A 26,062-nucleotide genomic window follows, 5' to 3' on the forward strand; every position below is an offset into this window, starting at 1 on the left:
GTCTATAAAGGTGCAGCTCAACCTTGTCTTCTGGGAAAGAGCACGATTAACTCTTGACCGGGCAAGAATCTCGTAAGCACTAACGGTTAGACATGTCCATGCCATCATCACCTAGATTCATACAGAGACCCTGACCCAGCCTCCGAAAAATCCTTACCGTTAATTGTTCCCTTTTAGAGAGCCTGGTGAGCTGAGCAGGGGTTTCGGTGCACTAAGTAAGTGGGTGCAGCTACAAGCGTGACCTCCCTTGTACTTCAGGAGACCATATCTGAAAGCATAGGTCTTATATGTGCCTCTGTTCAGTCATAGGAAACCTCGGCTTTGACAAGACTACTCTCAGTGAGCTACACAATTGTAAGAAAATGAGGTCTTTTCCTGAAATGGCTCCAACAGCGACGATTTCCCGGCAATGCAAGAGCAGAGTTTTTATAATCATTAGGATGAGAGAGTTTCTGTGTTTTTTTGTTAAAGGAGGAGAAAGCAGCCGAGTCTCAGATTTTGGGGACTCTGGAATTAAAAGGTGCTCCGTGGTCATGGATGCTGGGGACGGCTGGATGTGGCGAGGCAGTGGCTAGAAGAGGCCTGGGTTGCATTCCCAGTTCTGCCGCTGGCTTTCCTGCAGGATAGCTTCTAGCATGTGTGCTCTGTGCCTCCATTTCTATATTGGTAACAGAGAGAGAGAAATGCTTACCTCCTTTGAAGACCTGTAGGTAAAAGGCACAATATCTATATCACAACACAGCAGGACCATCTGCATAGGCAAGGCAGTGGTCGTAACAGATGTTCCTCGACTTTGTACAAAAACAAATGAAATATTTGCCATCCAGCACCCCGAGTTTGGAGTACTGTTAGCCCATCCAACTGCACGCTGCCTCTCCCGATTTAATCTAATACATGCAGAGATCAAAACCCTAACGTGCTGTTTTAAGATGCAGTGAAGTAAGATTTCTTGTGTCACTCTAAAAGATTGCATTTTAGCTTGTAGCTCCCAGTTTCCTGCCTTTTGAGATGAAGGCGTCTAGATGTGCAGTTATCAGTCTTAGGGGGTTTTTTCCTTGTGGTCTTCATGGTAGTGACAAAGCACTACAAATAGCTGGGCTTTTCTAATGAAGTCGCTCTCACTATAGCATGATGGTACGACTTTTACTGTAAATAGTAGGAAGCTGTTTGCCTTGGCAGGCAAGATTTCTAAGTATTGTGCTATTATAAAGGCTTAACAGAAGAGTAAAATCTTCCATCTCTTTGATATTTAATAGCCCAAATGACCAAACCCAGACCTCAACAATTATTAGTTTATTTAGTGAGTAGTTTCCCAGTAGACAAAAAGCTTTTAGGCAAGAATGGAAGAGAAGCAATGCCACAAAGTGAACTGAAATGTGATAGCTGATTAAAAGGAGCTCCTAGAATTGGTTTATATGATTAATACATTCAAGATTACATCACAACCCTGTAATAATGACCAAAATGATGTATTCTAGTTTTTTGTATCGGAGAGCAAAATCATAAAAGAACATAGCCAAGGAAAGTTACTTTGATTACAGACTGTTTTAGCTGCGTATATCCTAGATGAGCCCCATATGCCTCTTTAGCAGGAAAGCTTTAGAAACCAGAGCCCTGACTGTCCTGTCCTTACATTAATATAACTCCATGGGTTTCAACAGTGGGTGTTTTCCAGCAACGAACTATTATCAAGTGTGACTAAAGCAGCCTCTAGACGCCTAGCATCCAAAGAGCATGGAGCCCTCGCTGGTCAGCGCGAGGTTTGCAATTGTGAGCAGCTTGGCAGGCGGGCTGCTAGAGCACACGTATTGCAGGTAGCCCGCACGCTGGTGGCGTTCGCCCATCTTTGTGGCTCTTTCCAGAGTGGCAGCTACAGACGTGGCACTGCTGTTATACTGAGAAACGCCACGTGGCTGCCATTTCCTGTGGGCTTTCAGTTGTCTCTGTACTGGATACACCATGAGCCTGCCTGCATTCTGGCTCTTTTTGGTAATTTTTTTTTTTTTTTTTTTTTACTGGAAAGAGCAAGAGTGTAGTGGTTTTCTGGTTTTCCTGCCAAATTATACCGAGGTGATTGCAAAAAAAAATATCAAACCCATCGGTCATCTGTGAAACTCTGGGAAGAGCGAGTCGTTCCCTTCAGTATATATTTAATACGAGACTAGGGTTACCGTATTTCCAGTTCCAAACAAGAGGATGCCTGTCACGTGGGGGGAAGGGAGGGGGATATATAGGACTGTGCCTGGGGGGGCAATGATATGCCAGTGCCCTGCCCATTCTGTTGCCCCTCACTCCCAAGGCACAGCCCCCTCCCCCCCCCCCCCCCCCAAGCTGCAGTGCCATGTCCCCGTGGGCCATGCTGGTGACCCTCACTCCCAAACTGCAGCCCCTGGCCCCTGCAACTAGTTCCTGCTGGTGCCCCTCACTCCTGACCCACAACCCCGGGTGCTGCCAGGACCCTGCACTCCTGACCCATGGTCCCCTGCCCCCCAGGGCCCCTCTCTCCCAAGCCTCATATCATATTTTTTTTGTAAATGCCCAGACCAAGATTGGAGGCTCTAAAAACAGGAGATGCCCAGGAAAGCCTGGATGTATGGTAACCCTATATGAGACCTATATGCAAAGGATTATTGTGGACATGCCTACTAGCCTCTCGGCACCTAAAGTGTCCAGCAGTAGCTACAATAGCCTTTTTATGTGGAGGTTTTAGGGGCTGCACAAGGTATTGAGGATTCATGCTTCATTGGTCTCGAGTGCCTCTCTAACTAATCAATCAGCCAGCCAGGCTCTCTCGCCCGTTTTGGGCACGAGTTGCATGCAGTTGTATGTGTGGCTGGCTTTTTGCAACACACACACTGCGCGTGCCATGTGGATGCTTTTGGAGATATGTGGGGTTGGGTCACTTTGTGGCAACCAGGTGCACGCATCAGTAAACGTAGCTCCGTGCTTGCGAACTCTCAAGCCTGGGAGCTCGGTCTCCGTCCATTTGGAAATTTCTATAGCCAATATTTTACCTGGCAAGGAAAGAGGAAACCAGCAGTGTCCAATGGTGGATCAGAAGCAAGGGGATTTGAAATTGTCTTATCACTTTTCAAGTTAAAACATGCTGAGCGTGTCTACATGAGACGCTTACTGCGCATTAGCTTGATAACACGGCGCAGAAGCGAGGTGGTTAAACCGTGCTAACAGCCTACTGCAGTGTTATTAGGCTAATGCACAGTAAACGTCACCAAAAAAGTGTGCTGGCACTACTGCACAGTAACTCTAGTTACTACACGTTTCATTAGTACTTTATTAAGATAATACTAATGTGCAGTATCTGAGGGTTTTTGCTTGTAGCCATGTGGGGCTAAGGACATAGGCAGGCAACCTTTTTTGGGTAGCTGTGATATCTTTTATTAGACCAATTGAGTAGTTGGAAAAAAGTTTTTTGCAAGCTTTCGAGCGCAAGCACTCTTCTTCAGGCATAGGGATGTGTAGACGTGCCCACTGTGTTATTCGCAGATTAAATTGTAGCTCAGTCTGCCTACTCGGGTACTTTTTTACCATGAACCAGACTGCCCTGAACTCAGCTTTGTCTCCTGGAGATTTCCCCTGCGATGCTTTGAGCCAACATAGCAGCCCACAATGCCGGTCCCTCGCTGCTCGAGTAGGCAGTGTTTCAAGGGAAAAAGGGAACGTGGCTGGCCTACCTTTGCACCTGGCTTCTGAAAAAGTCTCTGAGGGCTGTGTCGTGGCCCGAATATATTAGAGGGGACTCTTTCCATGGGGGGGAGTATCTGGGCAGTGATGTCCGAGGTGCAGCTGCAGGCTCCTGTCAAATACACAATGCAAAATTGCACAAACCTCTTCTCCTCTCGAGCTGTACGAGAGCTGTTGTTTCCCAAAGCGGAGTGACGCTGTTTGACGCCTGACTGCTGTGGCCACCGAGGGCAGGAAGTCATCCTCCCCAGCTTGACTGAACTCAGGCAATTGCACATCACTCTGCGGTAAAACTTGCTGCATGTGCCGGCTTAGAAGTCTTTGCTGCCGAGACGGCAGTGAGCAAGTGTGACCATCTGACACCTCTCGCCCACATGCCCGTACTTTGCAGTCAGGAAAAAAAAAACCCATGAAGTGCAGAGAGCTGAGAGGCTGGAGATGAGATTTTCAGCGCCCACGCCTTGGCCCAAATTTTCAAAAGAGCCCTGCTCCGCTTGATGAGGCCAGACGAGTGCATCATCCCGCACCCGCTGTGCTGACGCTGGTGGCCGGATGATCGGAATTGCTCCGTGCTCAGCATGCTGGTCGCCTTTGGCAAGTGCTGGGTGCAGTGTTTTTGTGAACATCTGATCCCTTTGTGGGGTTTCTTTTTGACTTGTTTTCTTCCCAGCAATTTGCATGCCACGCACGTTGGGCAGGAAGTTGTTTCCCTCAAAATAATCCTGCCCTTAGAGAGGAAGGACTGGGCACTAGATTAACACTTTTGAGGCCTAGGTTTGAGTCCCTGTTCGGAAACAGCCCCCTGTGCAAGTTGCTGTCTGCTGGACCTCAGCGCTCTGGATAAAAAGATTGCAAAGAGTGAACGTTTTTTCCAGCTATTTAGTTGGTCTAATAAAAGATATCACGTTTACCCAAGAATCTTGTTTGCAGATAGTGAGGTGTTTTGACACTGTGATAGTGGGAATGTATAAATGGGATGCACGCAACTAAGACTGCAGCTTGGGTTTTTGTCTCCTTGTGTTCATAAACTTCAGGAATAAGTGGGCGGAAATTCTTCGTAGGATCGTAGGGCGGGCAGGTCTTTGGGGGAACATTTAATTCAACCCCCTGCTGCCGGCAGGATCATCCCTCTCCAAAGCATCTTATCAAACCATCCCAGTGAAACAGAGGATGGATATTGAGTGTTTTAGTTCTGTTTTGGTTTCCTGGCCGGTTAATATTTCCATGGTTCCTCAGCTGGGTATGTTCCTGTAAAACACATAAAGCGCAGTGGTGCTCAACCTTTTGGCCCTGCGGGCCAGGTGAGTAGTGCAGGGTCGGTCCATGTGCTGGATTGAGCCCTAGGGCCCAGCATCACCCTCTCCCTGCGCCATGCTCTGGGATGGGTCCCTGGGGGCCTGGCACTGCCATCTCCTGCCCTGTACCCCCTAGCCCTCTGTGTGCCAGGACCCAGTCCTGGCACACACACTGTCATTGCCTCCTGCCTCCTACGTGCTGGGACTGGGCCCTCGGGACGGGGATTGGGTGCCCCATCCAGTGTGCAGAGCCTGCGACTCCATATGAGCAGGGCCACCGCTGCCTTGCTGCCAAATTTCCAGACCCATGGGGGAACCCTGCAAGCCGAATCAGATGATACCAAAGGCTAGATGGGTCCTGGGGGCTGGGGGGGTCAGCACCTCTTTCCTTAAGAAATACAAGAACAGCTACCAGGAACCATTACTGAGCCAAAGTACAGGTGTCTAGAGCGTATAAGAGGCAGTATCTCCAGCAGCCTTGGCTGAATGCTCATCCTATTGAAGTCAAAGGGATTTCAGTGGGAGCAGACGTAGGCCCGTCCCTGTGACAGTCCCCCACTTCAGGTCGTTGTGCCCTCGGCCAGTCCAACAGATTGATCCGGAGATGTTTCATGCACCCAGGATGAAAGCAGTTACCGCAACTTTACTGTCTCTGCCCAAGTCAAGGCCCTACTGAAATCACCGGGAGTCTTTCTTGAGTAACAACTAATTTCAACTGACCGATGGCTGGGACTAGCGATCAGAGGTTAGTTGCATTTGACTGCTTTGCTGATCCTCTTTACACGGGCTTATGTCCTGTCATTTTGCAACATTATTGAAGAAGGAAATAATGCTTTAAGAACCCATGCTGAAATGAATAAAGGTATTAAATACTAGAGTAGAAAGGAGCTCTTAGATTAGTGCCTGCTATAACTGGTTATGGGACTTCTGCACAATCTGAATGGAGAGAGATTTAATTTCCACTGCAGGTGTTGGTAGGAGGAGGTGATGGTTTCAGGGTCCTAGGTTCACCGTATGTTAATCTAATAGGCATTGCTGGATACGGTGAGAACTGACCTGCGACATCCAGAACTGAAAGTCAGTAACTACCACTTGAACTAGCAAGTAAAAGCTTTCTAGCTGGCTCTGAAGCTGACTCAGCACCTCTGTGGGCTGGCGTAGGGACTTTAACGCCCACTGACCTGTGTGTTAGGCTCCCATTTGTCAAAGGGGAAAGTTAGCAAGTTATTCTCTGACGTGGACCCCTTGGCTAATGGTCTACTTTTGCGGTGTCTGACAAAGTGTGCGATTTTGCTCTGGACTCTGAAATTGGAAAACGTCAGTCCTGCCCAGCAAGAATCCTGTCTCAGGTGTTTCATTTTGTACGCAGCTGCATGTCAGCCCTTGAAACAGCCAAGTAAAAAAAAAACCCAAATGACTAATCCAGATGAAATGCAGTTGGCCGAGAAAGAGGCTATCTGATCTGTCCAATAAATGAATGTTCACGTTGGGGTACGGTGTTATGCAGAGAGCCAGCATTTGATAAGCGCAGCATGTTGTGTTTGTAAAATGAAACAGGGTTTGGAAACGTAGTTCCAAAAAAAAAAAAAAAAAGGGAGATGAAATCCAGAGATAAATCCTAACTCTTCCAAGCTCTGGAGAAGTGCAGGGATGAGTGTCGTTATTCTGCCCTCCGTGTAATTAGTTGAAATCAATCATGAAAGCGAAACGCTCCCACAACTGAGCAGCTCCTGGGGCTCCAGGTCTGTATGCGAACACTGCAGCACAGACGTTGCTTATACAAATGGCAAATTACATACACAGCTCTATTAATTGAACAAATAGCAGGAAGCTAAAAATATAGCTACTTGCTTCTAATTAAATTAATTCAGCTAGTTGCTTCTATATTTATTTTTCACTGGATGGGGTCTGGCTTTGCTTTGTTTCCAAAGCCATTTCAATACCAATATAGCTAAAAAAAATTAATGGATTGGCCTTGTGCCAGAGATATGATGCTCAACCACTGTGGCAAGCCAGGCAGAAGGGACAGGAAACAATGGGAGAAAGTTATTTAGAGAAGGGAGGGTAAATGCAGCTGCTTGCTTGGTGATTGCTTCCAGGCCCCAGAAGTCAATGGAAAGATTCCTGTTGAGTCAATGGGCTTTGGGTCACGGTTTCATAGGTTGGCTTATCTGCTGGGGTGAAAAAGGTCCAGAACGTGACCTTGCTTTTTGCATCTTGTTTCTGCAAAAAGGCTGTTGAACATACCTTCCATCTTGCTGTCTCCCACAGCTTTCAGATATAACGAGAGAGACTGGGCAGGCAGTCAACAGAAATTAAGACCTCCTTATAGATTTTCTCCTCTTCCCTTTTGAACTCGTCTGTGGTGAGGTTTTTGTGGAACAATGCCAAGCTCCTTCCAAGGCCGACTGACTATACCTGCTCTTCAAGTTCAGCAGATGCTTCGGATGGGTGTTGATATGTTAGGAGGGAGATTACACCCCTCTGGAGGTTTGTTTTTTTAAGCCTTCTTTGCTGATGAATCAGAAACGGCCAGTTTCTGTTACGACCATGAATCCTGTGAATGAGGGATCCTCTGTTTCGCGCTCTTGGCGATTATTGAATGAATCGAATGCTAAACTTAGACTTGGGAGAAGTGTACTTAACAAGGACTGTTCAGTCTTTCCATCAAGAAGTTAGCATGATGCCAAGGGATGCCAGCCCAGGTTTTACCCAATGCATCAGAGCTGAAAAAGGCAAATTGCTGAGCACCCTCCTCTAGTAAAGACATCTGGGACAAAGGGCACCTGCCAGGATGAGGCATTGTGCGAGCAGTTCTGATAACTCAAGGCGTATGATTTCATTTGTATTCAGCACCCTAATTGCAAAGAAATAAAGTCATGTGACAAGATCTGGGTGCTCCATTGCTACATGTCAGACCTTGAGTTTTCAAGAGGCGCTCTTACACAATGCCTGGGATTTTAAAAGCAATGATTCACCAAGGCAGTCAAGCCCCTGTCTTTATTTTAGGTATATCTTTAAGTTTCGAGGGAGTTAAAATGTGTGTTTAAGTCATGGCGAAAGTGCCATCTTGTGCTTGTCTCTATGAAGACATGGGTATGGGCCAGAACCCCCAATGTTATCTGCACCTGGCTTTGTAGACTGACACAGGACCTTTAGTGTCCATCATAGGTCCAGACAGATGGAAAAGACCTGGAACGTGAGCCGCCAGTGCGATGCTGTAGTCAGCAGAGCCAACAGCATCCTGGGATGCATTAGCCGATGCGTCGCAAGCAGGGCTAAGGAAGTGATACTTCCTCTCTACTCAGCACTGGTGTGACCCCAGCTGCAGTACTGTGTCCAGGTTTGGGTGCCGCACTTCAAAAAAAGCCATGGAAAATCTTGAAGGGGTCCAGAGAAGGGCCACAAGAATGACTGAGGGCCTGGAGGACAACCCTTATGTGGAAAGACTAAAGGATCTGGGACTGTTCAGCCTGAGGAAGAGAAGACTGAGCGGGGACTTGGTGGCCATCTGTAGGTATGTAAGAGGTGAATATCAGGAGCTGGGGGAAAAACTGTTCACTAGGAAGCCACAGGGAAAGACAAGGAGTGATGGCCATAAACTATAGAGGAGAGTTTCAGGTTGGATGCAAGGAAGAACTTTACGGTAAAGGCGACAAGTATCTGGACTAGACTTCCCAAGGAGGTGGTGCAGTGCCCAACCTTGGAAGTCGTCAAAAGGAGACTGGACAGACACGTTGCTGGGATCACGTGATCTCAGCAGTATTCTTGCCCAGAGCAGGGCGGGGTGAACTCAGTGATCCACTCGGTGATCTTTCGAGGTCCCTTCCAGCCCTTAATTTCTATGATTGATTCCTTAAGTCCGCTGATAACAGCCTGGTAGATATGTGTTTTTCTACCAGTCAGAACTTGGGTCTGTTTTTTTTGTATTTTAAATGTAAAAAGTACTTCTCCCTAGATGCAGAAGGTAACATCCCTTGGTTATATCTTGAGCTTACTACCTACAGTTCTCCATGAGCCTTTCCTTATACATTCCTTCCTATTGTGTGCTTCTTTGAGATCCCACCAGTTCATTTGTGCAGCTGGATTTGTATTCATCGTACCGTCCCCAAAAAAGTATCTGACTAGTCTTATTTGTTTACAGGTTTTTTTCATCCAAAGAATTATTACATTTGAAATTTCTGTTTCTCCCCCTCCATAAAGGAAAGTTTAAGAAACTACAATTCACAGTGAGATTAAAAAGGAGAGAAGATAAAAAACAACATGTGGCATATACATGGTATTTCTGTTTCATAGTTTCTAAGGTCGGAAGGGACCTGAACAGATCATCAAGTCCGACCCCCTGCCATGGCAGGAAGGAGTACTGGGGTCAAACGACCCCAGCAAGGTGTTCATCGAACCTCCTCTTAAACACCCCCAGGGCAGGAGCCTGCACCACTTCTCTTGGAAGCTGGTTCCAGACCCTAGCCGCCCTGACCGTGAAGTAGCACCTCCTGATGTCTAGTCTGAATCTCCCCTCTGCCAGGGTGTGACCGTTATTCCTGGTCACTCCTGGCGGTGCTCGGGGGAACAGTGACCCCCCCAGTGCCTGCTGGTCCCCCCGACTAGTTTATAACAGGCCACAAGATCCCCCTCAGCCTTCTCTTGTGGAGGCTGAACAGGTTCAGGTCCCATAGCCTCTCCTCGTAGGGCCTGCCCTGCTGCCCCCTGGCCATGCGAGTGGCCTCCTCTGGACCCTCTCCATGCTGCCCACATCCCTCCTGAAGTGCGGCGCCTAGAACTGGACGCAGGACTCCAGCTGCGGCCTGACCAGTGCCGCATAGAGGGGAGGATCACCTCCCTGGACCTGCTCGAGATGCATCTGTGGATGCAGGACAAAGTGCGGTTGGCCTTCCTGACCGCGTCCCCACACTGCCGGCCCATGTTCATCTTGGAGTCAGTGATGACTCCAAGATCCTTTTCTGCCTCTGCCCTGACGAGAAGGGAGTTCCCCAGCCTGTAGGTGTGGTGCCGGTTGTTCCTCCCCAGGTGCAGCACCTTGCACTTGTCAGTGTTTAATCCCATCCTGTTCTCATCCGCCCACCCCTGTAACCTGTCTAGGTCCGATTGTAGCCTATTCCTCCCTTCTAGCGTGCCCACATCTTAGTGTCATCAGCAGATTTGAACAGGGTGCTTTTTACCTCCTCGTCCAAGTCACTGATGAAGATGTTGAACAGTGCGGGGACCCCACTGCCCACATCCCTCCAGGCTGAAAATGTCCCATCTACCACCACTCTCTGGGTCCAGCCAGTTGGCGACCCAACCAGCCAGTTGGCGACCCAACTGGCTGTGTAGGTGTCAACACCACAGCCCCCAGTCTCTTAATGAGAACCGGGTGAGAGACAGTGCCGAAGGCCTTCCGAAAGTCCGGGAAGACGATGTCCACTGCTACCCCTGCGTCTAATGATTTGGTGATCTGATCATAGAAGGCCACCAGGTTGGTCTGACAGGACCTGCCGCTGATGATCCCGTGTTGGTTGCCCCTAAGCATGCAGTCACCTGCTGGCCCCTCCTGGATGTGTGCCAGCATCATTTTCTCAAACAGCTTGCTTAGGATCGAAGTAAGACTAACTGGCCTATAGTTTCCCTGGTCTTCCTTCTTCCCCTTTTTGAAGCTGGGAACCACACTGGCCCCCTTCCAGTCCTCCAGCACCACGAGTGCTCATACAGCCGTGCCAGGGGTCCTGCAATGACCTCAGCCAATTCCTTTAGTACTCTAGGGTGGAGATAGTCTGGACTGGCTGACTTGAATACGTCCAGCCCTTCCAGAAGCCCCCTAACTAGTTCCTCGCTAACCCTTGGCCCAGGTGTGCCTCCCCTGGGGCCTGAGGGGGGGGAATGTTATCCTAGCATTGGTATGGCATGGACAGGGTCCTTAACTTATTTCCTATAGCAGATATGGAAGTCATAGGAGTCTTCTCTGTGCATAATCCTGGTCTGGAGGACTAACCAACTTGTCTGGATGGAGTGATCCTGCTTTGGCCAGCGGGTCAGCTGCTTGGCTCCCTGCGAATCTCTAGAAATCTCACAGTTTAGTTATAAGACCATTATGAGTAGGGTGACCATAATAATTTGAGGGAAATCCAGGACAGGGGGCACCAGGAGGTGGGACTGTGTGGGACAGTGTAGTGTGTGCATGCGCACACACACACCCCCGTGGCTCCCAAGAGCAGGTCTGCACAGGACACACCACACACTCACAGCCCCAATCCTGCAGCTCCCGGGAAGGGGCTGGGCAGGTGCCGCACGCCCCACACTCTAGTGTGCAAGCAACTCTGCTTGCAGCCCAGCAGAGTCCGGACCAGGGAGCAACCCACTGGCTGGGCTCCCTGGAGAAAATTGAAGCAAAAATCCCAGATCGGCCCGAAATTGCTCACATGTGCCCGACTTCTGACTCTGGAACCAGGCAGGTGCAAGCAGATTCCCTCTAATCCAGGACTTTTGCTTCAATTTTCTCTAACTGCCAAGACCCTGAGACAGCCTCTGAAATCCAGGACTGCCCAGGCCAATCTGGGACATGTCGTCACCCTAATTACGAGGGAGTTCTTCTCATGACTGAATTCAGGCAGAACTTGCACTAACTGGGACAAGTGCATTCCTTGGTCTGGTGTATAGTGGCCTGAATGGGAAACCTTGCCTGAGCTGCTTATACCTTTCCGCCTGTTCCGGCATTCGTAGTATCTGTAGTCAGGCTGTGAAGTAGTCTAGGTGTGCCCTCCACCAGGCGTATAATGAGAGCTGGTAGTAACTGGAATGCAATAATTTCCTGCCTCCAGCACAGCTTGACGCAGCAAGTCATGTGCACCTCAGAACGTCCTCCGGGAGCAATGCTTCCTGTCTTGTACAGGGAGGTGGCTGGAAGTCCTTTTTATTTTGTTTTTGGGGGGAGGATGAATTAGTTTCTCTGTGGTTTTGTATGTGAGCAAAGACTAGGGAAAGGAAACTTTGGAAAGGGGCAGTTCCTCTTATTGCCTTCTCTGGTGAGAAATGATATTCTGCATGTTCTTCTTCTTTCTAATTGAAACCTTTGCTGGTGCTAGGATGAGAGGCCCTGTGAAACTTCTGTGCTAGCAGCTTACCCCTTCTGTATGTAACAAGTCCATGCTTTGTAGCGCTGGTAAATTAAGTGCCTGGTCTACACGAGAAAAATTAGCTAGGTAAAACATGTTGGGTCAGGAGGTGATAGCTATACCAGTTACAGCTATCACCTTGATGTGGATTCCACAATACTGATCGAACACGTTTTTCAAACCCACAGCATTTATTGGTGATGCTATCGGCCAAAAAAAGCTGATTGCCAATAACTTTCATTTTCCATTTTCATTTGCAGCAGTATAACAGCTTCAACTTAAACTACCTAAGTATAGTTAAAGTTGCAAAATTATCTAAGCAAGTCTTAAATGAATACCTTAAACCATGCTCAGGAGATTGCCCAATTTTAGCCCTTGGGCCTCAGTCTAGCAAGGCACTTAAACACGTGGCATAAAGCTAAGTACATGAATAGTCCCTGTAACTTAAATGAGATGACTTCAGTTCAGTCCGTACCCGTGCTTCATCGTGTGCTTGCTGGGCTGGAACCGCAGAAGGCATCAGATGGTGGATTCCCCAAGCCCGAGCCTCCCCCACGTTGTGCCCCATTCTTGGAAGTTCAAAATCAGGATCTCATCAGGTCTGAACTGCTGTGGCAGGACAGCTTGTCTGTCATGTCCAGTCTCTCAAAGGCCCTGTGAAGAGCCAGGCTGAAGGCGCGTATTAAATACATTCATTTTTCCTTTCTCCTTTCCCTAGGATAAAATATATGTTCCGTCTTTAGTGCTTTTCCTAATACTTCTGATGCATTTCAAATAGGGGTGCACCGAGAGAGTTTTCTTGGCTGATACTGATAGCCAATTATATTTACTGGCCACATCGGCCAATACTGCTCCGATAGCTGATTTACAGGAATGCAGCCTGGCAACTTGGAGAGCAGCATCCTGCTGGTAAGTCTGCGGGGAGGGAAGAGGCATGGGGGGGACAGATAGGGGCAGGGGCAGGCACTGCCCAGTCAGGGTGGTGCATGCAACCCTGGGGCAGGGCGCAGGACAGAGACGCGATCTGGGTGGCTCATCTGGGAGTGCAGGGGGGTAGGGAGTGGGGGTGCCTTTCCGCCACTGCCTGCACCCCCGGGGGAAGCATGGGGGCATCTGCCTTTCCAGATTTGTACATGGGGTGGAGGCAGGCTGCCTGCTGCAGGCTTGGGGCCAGGGGCTACACCGGCTTCTTGCCAGCAGTGGGCCGTGGCTGCACTTGGGGCAGGTGGCAGCGGGGTAGGCTCAGCTGTGTGGGGTAGGCAACAGTGCTGGGAAGAATGGCTACAGGGAGGCTATGGGTAATTTTGTGGTAGCTACAGCCCCCTACGCCTCCCCAGCACCACTCCTGCTCAGGGCACTCCATTCTGCTGTCTTTCCCTTGGGAGCACATGTGCCCTGAGCAGGGGTGGTGCTGGGGAAGGCTTGGGGGTCTATAGCCATCCCTTCCAATGCCACTGCCTGCCCCGTGCAACTGAGCCAGCCCTGCCTCTGTGTGCCCCGAGTGCAGACCCACACCGGGAAGAGGCCGGTGCAGCCCCCAGCCCAGAGCCTGCAGTGGGCAGCCCGCCTTCACCCTGCACACAAAGGGGCACATGCCCTCTATGCCTCCCCCTAAGATAAGTGCAGTGGCAGGGAGCCACCCCCACTCCTCCACGACCCCTGGATGAGCCAGCCACGACTCCGTCCCATGCCCTGCCCCAGGGTCTCATTCACCTCCCTGTCTGGGCAGTGCCTGCCCCTGCCTCTGCCCCAGTCCCACTCCTTCCCTCGCCATGGGGGCATCAGTCTGCGCCCCCCCCCCCCGACTTACCAGCAGGACACTGCTCTCCAAGGTGCCGGGCTGCATTCCTGACCACGTGCATGCTGCGGATATGCACATGCATGCAGCATTTATTGGTGACATTATCGGCCAAAAAAAGCTGATTGCCAATAACTTTCATTTTCCTGTTATTGGTGCTGATCTGATACATCAGCGCACCTCTAGTTTTAAATGACCATTCACCTTTAAGAGCGAGGGTTGTTATCAACAGTTGGATGCTGTTTATTTCTTTAATTTCAGTGAGATGGTTTAACTGACAAGGTCTGAAGCTCCTACACTTCAAGGCCAAAGGGGACTACTAGGATGATCTAGTTAGTACAAACAAGGTGCTGTGGAGGAGAGCTGGTTGTGTTTTAAAGAAACTTTACTGAGGGCGCAGGAACAAACCATCCCGATGTGCAAGACAACTAGCAAGTATGGCAGAAGACCAGCTTGGCTTAGCAGGGAATTTTTCAATGAGTTAAAACACACAAAAAAAAGAAGCTTACAAGTAGAAACTAGGACAAATGACTAGGGAGGAATATAAGAGCATTGCTCGGGCATGCAGGGATGAAATCAGGAAGGCCAAAGCACAGCTGGAGTTGCAGCTAGCAAGGGATGCGAAGGCTAACAAGAAGAGTTCCTGCAAGTGTATCAGCAACAAGAGGAAAATCAGGGGAAGTGTGGGTCCCGTACTGAATGGGGGAGGCAATGCACTGATGGGTGATACAGAAAAGGCTGATGTGCTCAATGCCTTTTTCACCTCTGTCTTCACAGGCAAGGTCAGCTCTCAGACTGCTGCACCATGCAGCACAGTCTGGGGAGGAGGTGAGCATCCAACAGTGGTGAAAGGACAGGTTAGGGACTGTTTAGAAAAGCTGGAAGTGTACAAGTCCATGGGGTCAGATGTGAGGCACCCAAGGGTGTTGAGGGAGTTGGCTGATGTGATTGCAGAGCCGCAGGCCATTATCTTTGAAAACTCATTCCTTGAGAAAGCAGGTTCTCAAGGAATCTGTCTCGAAGCACTTGGAAGAAAAGGTGATTAGGAGCAGTCAGCATGGATTCACCAAGGCAAGTCATGCCTAACCAACCTGATTGCCTTCTATGATGAGATGGCTGGCTTGGTGGATGTGGGGAGGGCAGTGGACATGATATATACCTTGAGTTTAGCAAGGTTTTTGATGCTGTCTCCCGCAATGTTCTTGCAAACAAGCTAAGAAAGTCTGGGTTGGATGAACAGATTATGTGGTGGATAGAAAACTGGCTGGATCATCAGGCTCAGAGGGTAGTAATCAATGGCTTAATATCTAGCTGGCAGCCAGTATCAAATGGAGTGCCCCAGGAGTCAGTCCTGAGGCCAGTTTTGTTCACGATCTTCAACAATCTGGAAGACGGCATAGAGCGCACCCTCAGCAAGCTTGCAGATGATACCAAGCTTGGGAGAGTAGCAGATACACTGGAGCATAGAGCTAGGATTCAGAGAGACTTAGACAACTTGGAGGGTTGGATGAAAAGAAATCTTGTGAGGTTCAGCAAGGATAAGTGTAGGGTCCTGCACTTGGGATGGAAGAATCCCATGCACCGGGACAGGCGGGGGACCAGCTGGCTAAGCAGCCTCTCTGCAGAAAAGGCCTGGGGGTTATAGTAGATAATAATCTGAATATGAGCTAGCAGTGTGCCCTTGTTGCCAAGAAGGCTAATGCCATACTGGGCAGCATTAGTAGGAGTGTTGCCCCCCCAATGCAGGGAAGTGCTTATTCGTCTCTGTTCAGCACTTGGGAGGCCACATCTGCAGTACTGAGTCCAGTTTGGTCCCCCCGATACAGAAAGGATGTGGACAAATTGGAGAGAGTCCAGAGGAGAGCAGCAAAAAAGGTTTGGGGGCTAGGGGACATGACTTATGAAGAAAGACTGGGGGGAACTGGGCTTATTTAGTCTGGAGAAGAAAGAACGGAAAAGGGATTTAATAGTAGGCCTCAACTCCCTGCAGGGAGGCTGCAAAGAGGATGGAGCTGGGCTGTTCTCAGTGGGGACAGATGACAGAGCAAGGAGCAATGGGCTCACATTGCAGCAAGGGAAGTTTTGGTTGGATATTAGGAAAACATTTCGCACTAGGAGGGTAGTAAAACACTGGGCAGGTTACCCAGAGAGGTGGTGCAGTCTCCATCCTTGGAGGTTTTCAAGACCCGGCTAGACAGAGGTTTGGCTGGGATGATCTAGTTGGGGATGGCCCTGCTTTGAGAAGGGGTTGGGCTAGGTGTGAACTCCTGAGGTCCCTCCCAACCCTCACTTTCTATGATCCTTTGATTTTAAAGAAAGTAACAGAAAAACGGTGCACAATGACACATTTTGGCTTTTACATTTGGATGCCTGCTTAGCTTAGAGGCAAACCAAAGTGAAGAATTTCTCCACAGAAACCTGAAATGTTCCTTTTGGCCCAGAACTTAGTGTACTTTGCATTTTTAAAGTCATTTACAAAGTCATATGACTGTGCATAACCCCAGGAAAACACAATTTAAGCCAGCTCGGGACTGGACATCATAGGAGATGCAGACATTTTGCCCGTAAGAAAAGGTGTAGGTATGAGGTGCTTGATCTGCTACACCTGTAAGACCATAGCAGATATTAATGTTGATTCAAACTCCATATTTAGTTTAGATTTTGAAACTAGAAAATAAGAAAACCATTTACATCTGTGGGGAAAATGTAGATTTTTGTGGAAACCGCACTTCTTAATTGTGGGGGAGGGAATCCATTTTGATGGAAAATCCCCAAACGGGTCTAGTTTTCCTGTCTTCCATCCTACCTATCATTCTTTGTTTTTTAAAGCCTCATATACAGCTACTGAGCTGCATTAATACTACCTGCATGCTATCTTTCATCATGTTTTGCTCGTTTACTCCTCACTTACATCTCATTCACCTGCTTGTGCTGAATAGTAATGCCTGACAAGTTAAAGCTATTTCCCAACTTTGTTGCTAAAATCTGGAAAATGTACAAGAACAGTGCCGGTTTTGTCTTCACTTTCTGAGTATCACTTGCTTGTGGCTCCTCCTGGCTGAGCCACAGTTATTAGTTAGCATCCATAAAACAGGCACAACACTGTTTCTTGGCAGTGCCGAGCGGAAGTATTAGTACACATGGATATTATGTACCTCAGCACAGCAGAGACTAATTCATGACACACGGCTGCATGGACCACCTCTTGTCCTGTCCACAGAATGCCTGTGCAGCTCCTCCAGTTGTTATGTGGAAGCCGATCCTCTTTTAAACTTTGTTTTCTTGTGGTTTAGGAACTGGAATTTAAGAAGGAGTAGCTGGCACCAGTAGCAAGTGTCCTTCTTGTTAGACCACAGTTTGGGATCAGCTATACTATCCTATCTCTTCTGTTCAGGTTTTTCTAGTGTGGCCATCACCATGCACTTTCCAACCGGGCTCTAAACAACGTGCCTTGTACCTGTTGTTCTGGGAGGGAGGTTACCTTCTTGCTTCCTTTCTCTAGAGAGAAAGTCTGGTGTCGATTATTTTGCAACTGGAAGGTCTGCTATGTGATTATATTCATAAACGAATGCAAGGTTGATATTGTGCAGCTAGAACATGGTGCAGAAGTGCTAAATTGGCTGGTTCTCGCATCCTGTGGGTCTCTTGTTTCACATCACTGAAACAACCCATGGGGAATTACTTTTCTCCTAGACAGTCTACTGGTCCCGCCTACATTTGCACAGCAAGGGGTATTTAAACTGGGTGTGTCCTTTGCGATGTTGAAATATCATGGTGTTTAGCAGCTTGTAAAAAAAAAATTTTTTTTTTAAATCACCTTTTCTCACTCTGATACAAATGAAAGCCAGTGCAACGACAGCTGGAAATTATTGTGGTTAGTCATTCCTTTGGAGAGCTCTATTTTCAGAATGTCTGTTTTGCAAGGATTATCAACACACACGTGGTGTGAAACTTGTTGTTAAATCAGCAAGGATAAAATTAGTAGTGGACTTTTTTATTTATAGGCCCCATGTGACAGGCTGACTTGAAGTTCAGTCATTCTCATCAGGAATTCTGCAGTACATTAGGTGATGAACTGATGTGAACTCTCAAGGAAATGCTCCAAGAATATGAAACTAGCTCAGCTCATAGTGCATTGACTTTTGTCCTGGTCCCCACTGAGGACTGAACCGGGGCGTTCCAGAGGTAATCTTTAGCCAGCACTAAATGGCAGCACACCCTGGCTGGCAAGAGGTGGTTACTGCGATAGTCCGCAGTCAGGCAGAACATAGGGCAGGGTGACACCTTGGAGACTAACTGGTTCACTTCCTTCATAGGCAGCAACCTACTTGGTCAGATGCTAGGAGGTAGTTGCTTACAAAAACTCATGCCTTTCTGAACCAGTTAGCCTCTAATGCAGGGGTGGGCAAAATACGGCCCGCGGGCCAGATCCAGCCCACCAGCTGATTGGATCTGTCCATGGGCAAGCGCCTGTCAGTTGATTGTATCCGGCCCGCAGCGTTCTGCATGGGGCTGAACCCTGCCCACTCCCACCCTGGGCACCCCATGCCATGCTCCTGCCCGCTGGCCCTGGCCAGTGCACACAGATTCCTGGTGCAGCTACATCTATTGTATGATTTTAGCAAGTAAAAGCCTGGTGGAGGAAGTCTTCTTATCCCGAAGAACAACCTTGTGATCTCTCTGTTTCTTTCATCTCTTTCAGGTGGATTTAGAGCCAGAGGGGAAAGTGTTTGTGGTAATAACCCTAACAGGAAGCTTCACTGAAGGTAAGGTAAAGGAAATATTATGGCTTCTTTCCAAAGACGTTTTAAAAAACTCTCTTTACTCAAATGAAGCTGTCGCTCACTAGCATGCTGTAAATATCATGAATAGTAGTCTTCTTTGTGTAACTCTCGCATCCTGCTGCGCTTTGAACATTTTTTAAGTGATAAGGGTGGTTTTGGAGAGACTCCTGTTAACTGCATAGCATATTCTGAAGTCCATATTGTCTTATATCCTTCTAACTTTGGACCCAGCAAGCTGGTTCATGCCTGATATAGTTATTCTTCCAGGTTATTCCTCACCTGGATTGTTTCATTCGCTTCCAATTTCCAGTTGGGTACTTTCTGCAGGATAGTGCATGGGGTGTCAGGCACTCACATTTCTTCTGCACCATCCTCTTTTCACAGTTATACCCTTCTGCTTGCAAGTGCTTCGCAACACTTAGCCTTGGAAATTTATAAATCTACGAGCACGATATTTATTTGTCCTTTCCAATCTGATATGAATTGACACCCGTGACTGCCCCTTTTGTGCTATGTTTTCAACTGTCCCACTGTTCGTTGTGATAACAATGAAAAACCTGCTCAGGTATGGATGTGAGCACAGGTGAATGAGCCGAACAAACCTTGAAGTCTGGAATGGCCAACTGGAAAGGATAAAACACCTTTTGAGCATGCTCCAAGTCCCCAATTCAGCCACCCATCTGCATTCATTTAGACTGCTGTATTTAAATAAGCATGTGCTTAAGTCCCAGCAATCTTGATAGGATAAATACGTGAAGGTCCTGGGGCTGATCTCTTACCCATTATGCCCATAACCAGGTCAGGTATAATATTCATAATTACTGTACAGTGATAGTGTGTTATTGGGTTGTTTGCTCTGTGCCTGTCTTGTTCAATAGCAGACCTGTTTTGAGACCAGCAGGACAGCAGTACAGTGGTTCCAGATGGTAATGTCCTGCTAAACAGGTTGGGAGTCGTTAAGGGATACAGCTGGAACCATGAGCATGGCAGACGCTACTTTTAGGTGCCCATCAGGTTACAAGACTTGTTTTTGTCAACATTGTTTTTTGCCAACTTGATTGGTAGATGACCAGTTGAAATGGCTGAATGTCAAAAACCCTTTTTGTCCAGAGGCTGGGGGCAGTTATTAGGGAACTGTTCAGAGGAAAAGGGGTAAACAGACACCTGGTTGAATGCCGCAGCACATGCGACACAAGTGACATGGGCAGCCTCTGTGGGTGGCACATGGCAGACTGGGGTGGGGACAGGCAGTGCAGTGGCAGATAGAGTAGGGATCAGAAATGGGACCAGCAGATTGGGGAGGGACCACAGAGCAGGAAGCAGATAGGAGAGCAGCTGATCAGGCAGGAGAAGGGAATAAGAGTGCCACTTGGGGAGGGTGCAAGCCTGATTTTTGGCACACCTGCCGAACAAATTGGCTGCCACTGTCTTAAGAAGTTACACCTTCCAGTAGGGATGCACCGATACAGATTTTGGAACCCGATACCAATAGCTGATTTTTAAGGAGGCATATCGGCTGATACCAATCTGATTTCCGATACATAGCCCAGCAGCTTAGAGAGCTGTGTGCAGCAGGTAAGTCTGTTGTAGTGGAAGGGGAGGGGGGAGGGAAGGGGCATGGGGGGGGCAGATGAAGGCCCCTGCGGTGAGGGAGGAGTGGGGCTGGGGCAGGGACTGCCCAGCTGGTCGAGGCGTGGGATGGGGCTGTGGCTCATCTGGGGAGCGGGGAGGGGAGGGTAGCTCCCACCACTGTGCACACCCCAGGAGGGCATGGGGAGCTTGTGCCCCCGGATCTGGGCGGGGCGGGCCGCAGCTGCGGGCTGTGGGGGTTGTTGGGGTGAGGCTGTGCTTGGGGCAGGTGGTAGCAGCGCTGGGAGTGGGGCAGCCTCCCCAAAATTTGCCATAGGCCTCCCCACCTGTAGCCCCCTTCCAGCACTGCCACTGCCTGCCCCAAGTGTGGTTCTGGCCCAACCCCCCTCCCTTCCCATGCACCAGAAAGAGCCTGGTGCTGCCTCGGCCCCAGCCCCAGCCTGCAAATACAGCCCAGCCCACCCTACACAGATCTGTGGGCGCACACCCATGCCCTCCTGGGGTGTGCAGAGGCAGGAGCTGCCCCCCACTCCCCAGATGAGCCACGGCTCCATCCTGTGCCTCACCCTGGCATGGCTGGGCAGTGCCTGCCCCAGCCTCAGCCCCATCCCCACTCCCTCCCTCACCACAGGGTCCTTGATCTGCCCTGCCATGCCCCTTCCCTTTCCCCTCCCCTCCCCTCCCCCCCCCCCCTTCTACCACACCAGACTGCCCAGCTGCACACAGCTCTCCAAGCTGCCAGGCTGTGCTCCTCGCTGCGTACGTGCTGCGCTGCAGCTGCACACATGCACGGGGCATTTATCAGCCAAATTATTGGCCACATCAAGCTGATTTACAATACAGTAAATTTTGTTTACATTGGTGCCAATCTGATGTCAAACAGATGTATCGGTCCCCCTCTCCCTTCCTGAGACTCTAGGGGGCTGCTAAGGTTTAAGATAGACATGTGTCTAGCCTTTCTATCACTGTAACGCCCTGTTTCTCTTATATTTTAGGAAGTTTGTCAGGTCTCCTTTATTAACCAGAAGTGATAAGGTACTGGGGGAAAGGGTTGTGGGTGCTGAGCCTAGGCAGGCAGATTGGGCGAGCACCCTGAACCACACAGTGCTGTAACCTGGGGCTGAGCAAAAATGCTGAACAGTCATGGGATGACATGAGGCCTGGCAACACAGGGTTGCCCTCAAAGAGACTAGCCATGGGTCAGAGATATGCAGCTAGATCTTTAGCTTTAGGAAAAATTAGGCATGTTCCTAAATACCTTTTTGTATAGGGATGGACACAAATGTGCATATTACGTTTTTTGCTGAATTGGGACTTAAAACATTTCTAGCACTGGGATGAAGATGTGCTAGCACTGTTACAAATAACTTATCAGGTGCAGTTGGAGACTGCTGAGATTTTGGACTGAAATGCATATTTTCTCTAAAATATTCAGCTTTACCGTAAGTGTATATTTTTATTCTCGACTACGCAACAGGACAGTCTCTAGCTACTATATCATGTTACAGCTATTGCTCAGTCCTTCTTTTGTTATGTCTGTCCACACCCTGTCCTGCAACAATCATGAACTGGTTCCCCATCACTGACATTTTGAAACGGTTCAGTTGTTCTGTCTGTCCGCACCCACAGTTAGAGGTGGAAAACTGGTTTCAGTTATAACCTGCGTTTTGAGTTACTCCTGTCCTCCTGAGAACTTCTTCTGGGGAGAAGCTTTACCTGCTTGGCCTAAACCTCAAGTTAAAGATTTTTTTTTTTTAATGAACAAATTGACCTGTGTTCGAATGTGTGAGATAACAGTAAATCACGTTCCGTTTACGGCAGCAATTCTGCTTCTTGCTAACCCCTGCCGTCTGCCCCTGGCATGTCAACATCTTACAAGTCAAAGTTGAGGTGTTTTTGTCACTCTGCTCAAAAATGTTGCTGACCCCTGTGGAACACCCTGCCAGCTTGGAGCCTTGGGTGTGGGTTTGAAAGTCCACATCCCGCTTCTCAGTGGGAGCATTTACACTTGGCTGACATTTACTTTTCATAGTCTGGGTCATTGCTTCTTCACACACTGCATCTTGTGTGTTCTTTTCTTCCTGATACCAGGGTTTGCAGCCTGGAGCAGATCTAGATTCAGAGCAGTGTTTCAAGCTCCCTATTCACTTAGACCCAGGTTCCTGTTCCCCAGGCCTTCTGATGCCACGCGTGGTATTACCTCGTGTAGCAGGAGGCATTGGTGCTCCTGCTAGCAATGCCTGAGAAGCAGCCTGCAAGTGTGCCGGGGGCAGTTAGGAGTCACATGGCCTACACTGGCTATTGGGATATAAGCCCAGAGATGGAGCTGGGCAGGCAAGGAGAGAGCCTGAGAGTCAAGGAGAGAGGAGCTCCTGGGCAGCAGGGCTCCAGGTTAACATCTTAGCTGGGGGAAGGCAACACTGGTGGTTTGTGGAAGGGACTCGGGAGAGGTAAGGAGGGCTCAGAGAGAGAACAGGGGGCTGGAGGGCCAGGAGAGCAGGTCGGGCCAGGGTGCTTATAGGTCTCACTGGCATAGGTGCAGGGCTGGGGCTCAGGAAGAGCCACAGCTGGAGATTGGCAGGGCTGGAGAGCCCATGGGTCTCAGTTGGCTTAGGATCTAAGGTGAAGGACTGAAAGCCAGGAGGACCACACCTGGAGATTGAGGGAACCAGAGTGCCCATAGCTCAGAGAGGGGCTGGTGTAAGGATGAACAGAGCCAGGAGCCCATAGGGCAGCTATGATTTGAGAAGGACACATGACATCGGCAAGGCACGGGCATGGGCCTTGGGCAGGACAGAGCCCACACAATTAGCCCTTAAGGCAATGAGCACAGACACTCGTGTTCACGAGCATGCAACCAGGCTTGGGGAACCCTGGGGCAGCCCCCCTTTGTATAAAAGGTAAAAATACATCAAGGTGTGGCAGGTGAGGGGAAGAAGGGGAGATTACCCAAAAGGAGCAAAGTTGAGAAGAGCTGAAGGGGGCACCAGGGGCATCATGGCCATCCCTGGAGCGGGACCCTGTTACAGCTTGTTATGTGTTGTGCTCAATTCCATTTTTTGCCCCCGTGCCAGGCTGTGCTGGATGAAATACCCCCAGGATTAGACGTGAGGTGGCACCACTGTCGTCTTTCCTCCAGGAGCGGGATCTAGCAGTGAGCCTGTTCAGTAGACATGCTACCTGGATGCATGTCCAGGGAGCCCAGAGGCTTTCTCAAGCCTAGCTGACAGCTCCTTCAGCCCCTTGTCCTCAGCCTCTATCCTCACTTAGGGAGGGTCACGGCCTGGCTTCTACCTGGGGGTGCCAAGGGCCCTGGCAATACCCGCTCCCCTTTATCTCTTGCTGGAAAATCTGATTTTGATAATGTATCACCTCACTTCCCAGGATTATTTATATATAAGTGCATGTATTGCTTGTAGCAAATACCTGATTGCGAGCTGTCCATGGAAATTGCACCTCAAAGAGCGATGGGCTCAGTGGCAGGGCAGCTCTGTCCTCCTGCTCAGTCGGTTTCTGCTGCTTCAGCCCTGACCTGGGTGCCCTTGGAAAATGTTCCAAAGCATCCAAGTCCCCTTTTCAGACATAGGCACATCTGAATGTGGGACTCAAATGCTGGCTGCAAACTTGCACAGGCACTTTTGCAACTGTTACTCCCCTGTCAACACTGGCTTACATGCAGGTTTGCTAACAAGGATGCCAGCCTCGAGGGGAGTAATGCAGGCACCTTTTTGCCTTCCTCAGCTATTGGTTATCCTCAGCTTGGCATGGGCTTCACTGAGCAGTTTAAAAGGCAAAAGTTGTAGGATGCTGGGCTCTTCTAGGGGATTGGACCCATCTGTGACTAACCAGGTGCCTCCCAGCAGGGCTCTGTAATCCTGCAAGGACCAGGCTAGGAAGGAGAAGGGAGCAGAGGAGCTTTGCCACGTCGGATGCTGGCCTGCAGGGTGTAATCCTGTGGGAAACAGGCCCCAGGTGAGGGGAGGGCATGATTGCAATGTGGAATTAGCATTGCATTGCATCGTTTTGTTTTGCAAAAATAAAACCAAAGCCCTGAAGAAAAACAGCCTGAAAGCCCGTGGCTGCCTGAGCCCCTGGGAGGAACCCACCAGCCTACCGCCCCACTCTATTTGCTGCTGCTGACCTAGCTCACTTGCCTGCTGCTTGTGGGTTTGACAGCAATATTCTCACACACAAAACCTTCTCCAGGATTTGGGTGGGTTCAGCTTCATTTCCTGCAGGGGCATGCCCAGCAGCAGCGTCTTCACATAGGTGGTGAGGCTTCACGTGGACCACCTCCTACACCAGAAGCAGGACATGTCTGCACGGTGTTTCAAACAGGCTGTTCAGCCCTGCTGAGTGGCAGGACCAGTTAAGCTGCCCCTGTGCTAGTTAGCCCGTCTGCAGCACCGTGGGGCTGTAGCTGCGCTACTTCTGGTTTAGGCAGCAGCCCAGGCTGCCTGGTGCATTTGGGGGCACTGCTGCCTGTGACAGCAGGTTTGCCCCGTAGACTGGGCTTGAGATGCTTGGAGCAAAATGGCTAAAACTGCATTTTAAAAAGGGGTGGCCAACCTTTCAGCCCTGTGGTCAGGATGAGCGCCACGGGATCAGTCTGTGAGCTGGGTCCTGTGCGGAGTCAGCCCGTTGGCCATCCCAATCCCGCACGCCAAGATCTGGTCGTAGAGGACCCTGTGCTCTGGGGCAGAGCCACCTAGTCTGTTCTGCAAGGCTTCCCACGGAGCTGGAAATTTAGCAGCAGGGGAGAAGCCATTAAGGCTGCATCCTTTCCCGTGCTGCTAAACTTCTGGACCTGGGGGGGGGGGGCTCCGTGTGTCATGACAGGTGCTGGGCAGCCCGGTGTGGGGGTCACCCAGGGTCAGAAGAAGCAATGAAGATCTGAGATCGGTGTGCAGGGTCCAAGTGTAGGGAAGCCAGGAGATGCATCCGGGGAACCGTGTCAGAGATCCAGAGCACGGGGTCAGAAGGCAGCTGGGTTGGAGGTCAAACCAGAGCCGGGTCAGAGAGCCAGAGTCAGGCCAACCTCAGGGTCTGTGGGTGAGCTGGGTTGGGTACTTACAGGATCTGTCAGAGAGCCAGTAGGGGCACGAGCCAAGGGCAAGGCAGCTGGGGTACAAGGCTGAGCCTTATGGCCCCAGCACTTTGCCTTCTGTGTCGTTGGTCTTATGGGATAAGTACCTTGCATTGTGAGGTACTCAGCCACCACGGGAAGGAGCGATGTATAATCGCACAAGATTAATTCACGTGATTAACACCGCGCAATTAACTCGATGATCTTCCGAGGTCCCTTCCGGCCCTGATGTCTATGAAGTCTGTAGATAGGGCGGGGAGACGCGACTTCTGTTCTTGATTCTGAGCCTGAGCTGCTCGGTGAGGTCGACTGAACGGCTTGACTCCTGGATCCCTCCCTTTTTCCAGCGGGGCAGTTAGAGACTGCTTCCTTCCTGGTGTGATGATATTAGGACTGTCGTATATGAAGCAGAGTGCTTTGACAGCCCTTCATTCGGGATGTTGCAGAAGGCCCAGTTGTTAGTGTCAGTATTCAGCCCACTGGAGAATCGCAGCTGCTCGTGACAGCGACATGATCCCTGTTGTTCTTATTCCTGCACTGGTGCTTTTACACCACGTTCAGGGAATAATAAAGAAAAACGGCCTTGTAATACAGTACTGGTCTAGGATTAGGACTGCTGGAGATCATCGCGGGTACAGACCGTCTCTGTGACATTTAGCAAGTTGCTTAATCTCTCTGCTTCTGTTCCTTACTTGGTA

General features: G+C 49.6%; 1 protein-coding gene across 1 annotated transcript in view; it reads left to right on the forward strand.

The window, feature by feature from the left end:
- The window catches only part of PRKCH (protein kinase C eta), a 173,780-nt gene that overhangs the window by 19,077 nt on the left and 128,641 nt on the right, over positions 1-26,062 (forward strand). The window contains exon 2 of the mRNA XM_090034319.1: positions 18,607-18,670. Within this exon, the coding sequence (XP_089890445.1) occupies positions 18,607-18,670 (64 nt within the window). The remainder of the gene's footprint in view (positions 1-18,606; positions 18,671-26,062) is intronic.

The sequence above is a fragment of the Crocodylus siamensis genome, chromosome 2, assembly GCF_052110815.1.
Source record: "Crocodylus siamensis isolate JL-2025a chromosome 2, ASM5211081v1, whole genome shotgun sequence".
NCBI classification, from domain to species: domain Eukaryota; kingdom Metazoa; phylum Chordata; order Crocodylia; family Crocodylidae; genus Crocodylus; species Crocodylus siamensis.